The sequence below is a fragment of the Centroberyx gerrardi genome, chromosome 19 (assembly GCF_048128805.1).
Source record: "Centroberyx gerrardi isolate f3 chromosome 19, fCenGer3.hap1.cur.20231027, whole genome shotgun sequence".
Lineage (NCBI taxonomy): Eukaryota > Metazoa > Chordata > Actinopteri > Beryciformes > Berycidae > Centroberyx > Centroberyx gerrardi.
In genome coordinates, this window is record NC_136015.1 from 19,202,110 (window position 1) to 19,209,609 (window position 7,500).

Below are 7,500 nucleotides of genomic sequence, written 5' to 3' on the forward strand. Positions count from 1 at the left end.
TTCCCATCACAGGGTGACAAAGCGTCTTAAGTGGCTGGGCTATAGTCCTGAAAAGTAGCTTGATGACTCTATTCATTTGGTGCCTGCTGAAGCCTCACCTTCCCATCACTTCTAATTAAGGAGGCAAAAAGGATCCAAACGCCTCCATGCAGAGGAGTGGAGAGGGGGATGAGGAGAGAGGTGATAGATGAGGAAAAAAAGAAAGGTGTCTTAGAAACTCAATGACTAAGAAATTATAGACTTTTGCACTTTGACGGTTGAGGAGCACTCATTCAGCGAAGGGAAGGAAAAAAAAAACGAAAAAAAAAAACATTACCTGACAGTTTCTCTCTGACACATTCTCGCGAAGGTGTGCTCCCTAAATTAATTCATGCTCAAACTTATAAATATTCAAATATTCAAACTGAAATGTGTACTCAGCAGTCAATCAGACTTCTTAGAAAATCAAGAGGTGTAAAATAAAGAGACTTGGAGACAACGGCACCTCTCTCTCTCTCTCTCTTATCTTCCCTCCGTCATTCAAACATTCAACGTTTCCATTTCAGCAGCGTTCCTTTGACCCCAGATGCCTTCCCAGGATTCAACCCCCTTCCCTCTGATTGCTAGTTCCTCCTCTCTGCCCTTTATTCTCTTGCACCCTTCAGCAATATACTGTATGCTGTGTTGCTCATTTTTTCTCTCCCTTTTTCTCTCTTTGTATTTCAATTCCCCCCTTCTCCATTTCTCCTCTCCTTCCACCCACATCCCTCCCTCTCCTCCTCTCAACTCTTGACTTCTCCCCACACACGGCCCTGTAAATACACTCTTTTTTCACTTTTCCCAAATATTTGATTCTCTTAAACAGCCTCCATTCAAACAGACAAGACTCTAGTGTATATATACATTTTTTTTTTTTTAAATCCATGTATTTTTCTTTCACTCCTCCCCCTTCACCCTCCTTTCCTCTCTACCCATCCTGCACACACGCTACACAGCTCATCTCTCCCTGTTCCCCTTTTCTCCTCCATCCCTCCACCCACTTCTCTATTCATCCCCCTCTCCTCTCCTCCCTTTATGCGTCCATCTCCCGGGCCTGTGTAACTCTGCAGGGACCAGCCATCCAAAGCCTGGCCAGTAATCCTCTCAGGATATTGAAATGCCAATCCCTCCTCCTCCCTGACCCACACCTCCACCCCATCTCTACAGCCTTCCTGCATCCCTCTCTTCCCCTCCGCCTCAACTAAAGGGCTTTGAATGTATCGCTGGGGGCCAGGGCATTCAACGGAAGTGTGTTTTGATCACGCACACACACACACACACACACACACACACACGCACTGTACAACGCAGATGTAAGATATCAATATTCCATTCCTTTCTTGCACACACTCACACACTCATACACAAATCAAGCATGAACCAATGCACAGAGCACATGGCATGCAAGCGTGGAAAAGCACACACACATGCAAACGCTATCATAAATGCACGCATGGACACACACACACACACACACACACACGCACACACCCCTAATCCACAGCTGGATAAGAAGCCCTATGAGCCTTGGGCAAAACTGATCCCCCATTTACCCGACCCATACCCCATCTCCTCACGCAACTCTAGTTATGTTTCTACCCCCCCGTCCCCCTCTCTCTCTCTCCCTCTTTCCCTTTATCCTAACATCCCCCCCCCGACACAAACCTCCCCCCCTTCCCTCTGGTGGCCTGGAGGTTTCTGATAAACCCCCATCCATCCAGAGAGAAATCCCCTCTTCTTCCACTGTGCATGTGCAAGCATGTGGCCTGAGGAGCCGCACTCTGCTTAAAGAATTCAATTTGTATTTGGTTTGAATGGAGGGTTTTAGTGTCACAAGGTCTTAACGCCGTTTCAGAGGCCTTTCATCCACTGGGAAAAAAACTGATTTGAGGGAAAACACTGATGCATAGATGTAAATTGACCCCCTGTGTGTGTATGTGGAGGGGGCTTTTTGGATATTATAGCACCCTCTAGCACCTTCCCAAGTTAGAACGTGGCCTTAAATCCTCACAGTCTTTCTGCATGGGCTGTCGGCCTCCAGCTAAACCACTACTCCCTGGTTTAGATTAAAGCAGAGAAAGCTTTAACACATTGCCCTACCCCGCTCACTGGCTAACAAGCTTACTGCGCACGGGAAACCACAGTGTAAGAGATGGAGAGAGAGAGTTGTAGAGGAGAGAGAGAGAGAGAGAGAAGTGGAGAGGTGAACCGGAAGGTGGGGGAGGCGATTATGTCGAGGAGAGGAGGTAAGAGAAAAGAGAGGACAGCGGAAAGAAGTCGGTGTGGATGGAGAGGCGGATGGGGGAGATGGTGAAGGGAGGTGCGAGGCGGGGGTGGGGGGGGGGGGGGGGTGGGGGGGGGGGGAGAGAGAAATTGCCATCTAAGAATAGTGGGAATAGGTGGAGAGCAGGAAAGGAGAAGACGGGGAAATGAGAAAGGAAATAGAGGGTAAAAAAAGAAGAGAGGGATATAGAGGGAGGCAAAAAAAGAAGTGTAATAAAGTGATTATGAGGGAGAGAGAGAGAGAGAGAGAGAGAGAGAGAGAGAGAGAGAGAGAGAGAGTGTGAGGGTGTGTGTGCTGGGGCCCGTGTTAGCTTTGTTCCAAATCCCTGCTGCAGTATTTATAAAGGTCAGTGAGTTTTGATGGTGTAAAGTCTGTGTGGAGGCGCACACACATGCAAACGCACACACACACACACACACACACACACACACACACACACACACACACACACACACACACACAGCACTAGCTCACCACACCCTAAGGGAAAGCTGTGCACCGAGGAGCGCACGTGAGAGGGTTCAGGTGATGGTTAGCTGGTTAGCTGCTGATGTGAAACACGCTTTGCTAACCATGTGAGGAAACCACAGGCTCAGAACAACACACACGTGACGCTGTGAGGCCGCTTTCCTGAGACGAGACACGCTGAATCGAATGCTAAAACGCATCTCAAAATCAACTCAGATACTGTAGATCACTGTATCTCTTTCTGTAAAGCTTCGTCTTAGTCACACACACACACACACAAACACAGCACCAAACGTCGGCCTAAATCCTCTCTGACACAGAAAGTCTTCTGAAACCCCCGCAAACACACTCTCCTAACCCCTTGTCCAATCCCCCCGGATGACACGACCAGCGGAACAACACACACCCTAATACCCCATAATAACCACACATCAACGCCATGGCAACCGCTGAGAAGACAGACAGACAGACAGAGAGGGGGAGATAAAAGGGAGAAAGCCTGAAAGAAGCAAGGGGGACGGGAAAAATAATCACCACGGGTTTGTCCTTTTCTGATGTAGTGTCCCTAACCTTGGAGCTGGGGCTTTCTGGCTAAATCTCTTTAGGGAGTAAAAGCTTAAGGCTAGCTTGTTAGCCATGTCTTGTCGGCCTATATATTAGCGTTAGCCATGCTAGCGCAGACTCCCTATTGATGTCAGATCAAGGGGCTCGGTATAAGCAGACAACACAACAAACATTCTTCTAAAATATTCTTCAAAACCATGAGGCTTGCTTTTGAAATGTCTGGGACAAAAACATCAGCACAGTAAATTAGAAGGGGTCTATGAAAATCCACCAGACTGACTTTAGCTTCCTGTGGACAAGTGAAGTTTACAAAGCCCTGGGTGGAGTGCAATTAAGATGTCTTCTCAAAATTGTTGATATGTGAAGAGGGGTAAAAAAAATATTGGTGATTCTTTTTGTGAAAACAGATCTACTTCTCTAGCAAAATATTCAAAAGTTTGGACATTTGGAAAGGTATGTACGGACACTAAACCACACGTCATTGATATCTGTAATATGACAGTATAATTGTAGATTGGTCAAAATTGTGGAGATCATTCACACACACACATACACACACACACACACACACACACAAAGCTGTCCTTCAGGCCCAAGCTCCTCACTCTATGTGGTCCAAATGTCCAGATGTTACACTTACATAACCTTCCTTTTTACAGTTGGTCAGCAAGGGAATCTAGGGCACTGACACACACACACACACACACACACACACACACACACAGTACTCTTTACTCAACCTAAATCTACTTAAATCCACCCTCTTAATACAGGCACAATCTCGGTCATACACCACACTCACACTCAATATGGCAACTAAAAACACTCGAGGCATGTTTTTACACACACACACACACACACACACACACACACATCGTACTTCCTTCATCACTTATCACTAAGAAGTGCATCCCTTTGCTGTCATAAATGATAACTATCCTTAACTGACTTGGCACTAACCAGGGAATCATACTGAGTGCTGCTGCCATCTCCGCACTCAAACTAGTCTGACTTTAACAATTCTCCATTCATTATGCAGCGCATTTCTCTAGGCTAATTACCAATTAGAGGAAAAAAACACACTCTCATTTTCATACCATTCTCATTTTTTCGTCGTTTCTCTCTCATCCGCTTTCTTGTGCAGCGTCTTTCATTCTCTCTCCCCTCGTAATTCTTTTGCTTTGTCATGCCTTCGCTCCTCAGCAGTGTATTTCTCTCAGCATTCTCAAATGAAAGATTTGCTCCATATATGCTTGACAAACAAACTGAGTAAACAAGCTTTTCAAAAATTATGCATAGGAGATGAGATGGGTGAATGTGTGTGTCTGTGTGCCTATGTGTGTGTGTGTGTGTAAGCCTGAATGTGTGTTGTGCCTGCTTTTGTGTGTGTGTGCTTACACATATTTGCATGTCTGTATATGTGCATACGTGTGCATGTATAGGTATGTGTGTTCCTGCATCTGTGTGTGTGCGTGTCTGTGTTTGTGTCTGCTTGTGTACATGCATGTGTGTGTTTATGTGTGTGTGTGTGCGTGCGTGTGTGTGTGTGAGAAGTCTTTTCACAGTTGAGCTCCCCCAAATAGTGTTGTTGCAGAGCTGGTTGACAGGGCTACTTGGCTAAGTGCTTTTTCAAGCCCCTGGCTAATGGCCTGCTGAAGGCTTCTGCTGATGAAAATGAGATCACCTCCACCGCCTGAGACTTTTAGCTCTGTCTGCGGTGACAGGCAGCGCTGTCGGCGGCAGGGGGTGTGTGTGTGTGTGTGTGTGTGTGTGTGTGCTATGAGTGTATGCACAAAGAAAAGCCACGTACATGTAGGTTTCAATGCAAGTGTGAGTGTGTGTGTTTACAAGTGAGTTCAAAGGTCACCGTGTGTGTCTGCGGGTGTGCATGCCTGTGTATTTGTGTACAGGTATATGTATGCGTGTGCACATGTGTGTATGTATATGTATGTGTGTGTGTATGTGCATGCTAAGGTTGGGCAATTGGATGAATATGTCGGGAGGAGCAGCAATTGATTGAATTCATCGCCGGTGGAAATTCCCCTGCCAATGTTTTGCTAATTTAAATTACCTTGATCTTTTGTAATTTAAAATGTAGCCTGGTGCAAGACACTCAAATGAGGAAGCGCACGCAGGGAGAACAATTATGAAGGTAGCCTAAACACACCTGACATTTCTCAGAGGCGACCTCAGGATGTGCTGGTTTGTCCCATTTGAGTATCTTGTGCTACTGCTTCCTGATGGGAATGCACCGCCGCCTCGTACTTGCTCAGCAGTTTTATTCCTGACTGTGAAGACTTGTGCTATAATATGCATGTAAAATGCCACTTCCTTGCACATTTAAAAGCTAAGTTTGCGCGTGCCTGCAAGTGTCTGTGTGTGTCTTAAGTATCAAACCGCGACTCACCAGGCAGACTGGTTGACACGTTGACCTGTGTGTAGAACCTCTTGTTGGGCAGCAGCTCCGACACGCCGTTCAAGGCTTCCACAGTGAAGGTGTAGTTGGTGTTGGGCAGGAGATTGACCACGGTCACCGTCCTCTCCGTCAGGCCGAGCTGCTGGGGCACAAAGCCAACGCTGGCCCCGCACGGCTCGCACTGGCCCGCCACGCAGCGCCGGCACCCCACGCTGTAGGTCAGATCCACCCTGCCGCCCGTGTCGGAGGGCGCGGCCCACTCCAGGATCAGCGTGGACTGCTTCAGGGTGTAGACCAAGTCTCGAGGCGGAGAGGGGGGGCCTGGGAGAGAGAAAGAGGCAAGAGAATTGGTAAATATTAGAGGTGCAATGACATGCTGAGCTCATGTTTCGTTCTCTATATCGGAATTAGGTTCATCAGGTTCACAAACTTTTATATTTTGATATATTGTTACATCCCTAGTGAATTTATGACTCTTCTCTGAAAAAGAAAAAAAAATCAATCAAAAAAACAAAACAAGACAGAGAGAGGACCAACAGATAATGTATATCCCCATTTGTAAACATCAATACTTTCAATCAAATGCATCTTTGCTGCAGCACTACCTGCAGCAATTTAATTTGATGAAGCTTCTTTGCAATTTACCACATCATGTCTCCACATGTCTCAGGAATCCAGAGGAAGAATCCAACCTAACCAGTCTGCCAACATACTGATCTGTCTCAAAATCTATCTCACTGTGTATTTTAGTTTACATCTGGTCAAGCCTCTTGCACAAAATGGAGAGATCACAGCAGCTTAAAGAGTAACTTAACACCAAACCCAAATCTGTGCCATCTGGTATTGGCTGATCTTTGGTGCCAGATGATGTCACCACCTGTTGTATTCTATAGAAGGTGACATCACCTGGCAACAAAGATCGGCCAATAGCAGATGGCAATTCAGTAGCATTCTTTTTGCCATTAGATGCCAGGCTTTACACTGATTTGGGTTTGGGGTTTAGTTGCTCTTTAAAGGTTAAAGTTGCAGGCTTGTGACAAGAAAGTTGCCAATTTGAATCCCTGGATTGGTGGGGAAAATCTAGCTGGTTAAACTGACCACAGACTACTACTAATAATTGTCAAGGTGCCATTGAGTGAGGCACTTAATCCCCAACCAGTCCACTGAGTTATTCAGTCCCCACCGGAAGACTACTTACTATTGGCATGCGTCCAAAGCAAAACTTCCCTGGATAAATAAAGTTTAAAACATATTTGATTGCAATGTAGTCATCTGCATGACTTCAAAAGATTACTTCAACTTCATATTTGCTGAAGCATGAGATCTTGCGCATGATTGGATGCAGTGAGTATTTTGGGTATTATGGCGTGATTGCATGGGCTCAGGTTGTACATCACGCTATGGTAATCCTGTTTCATGCAGGATTCGGCTTTAAGAAACAATTGATTTGCTGAGAACCACTTGATCCTGATTGGTATAGGCAAGAGAAAAGTACTGGCATGTACTGGTGTGCGTGCCATTGTTGTGGTGTACATCTGGCAGCAGAGTACATAAGACTTTTATTGGATTGAGATCGAAGAGGGATTACAGATGATGCAGAAAGACAGCAAAAACACTGAAAATAAAACCAGGGCTAAAAGTAGCAGCTGGATAAATCTTTAATATATGGTTTATGTGTGTGTGTGTGTGTGTGTGTGTGTGTGTGTGTGTGTGTGTGTGTTTTGACAAAAAAGGAGGAATTCTCTCCAAC

At 45.8% G+C, this 7,500-nt stretch overlaps 1 protein-coding gene across 7 annotated transcripts in view; it reads right to left on the reverse strand.

Annotated features, from left to right (window-relative positions):
* The window catches only part of epha10 (EPH receptor A10), a 114,422-nt gene that overhangs the window by 40,500 nt on the left and 66,422 nt on the right, over nucleotides 1-7,500 (reverse strand). For all 7 annotated transcript variants that reach the window (XM_078290158.1, XM_071915360.2, XM_071915363.2 and 4 more), the window contains one exon: nucleotides 5,742-6,071. In XM_078290158.1, the coding sequence (XP_078146284.1) occupies nucleotides 5,742-6,071 (330 nt within the window). The remainder of the gene's footprint in view (nucleotides 1-5,741; nucleotides 6,072-7,500) is intronic.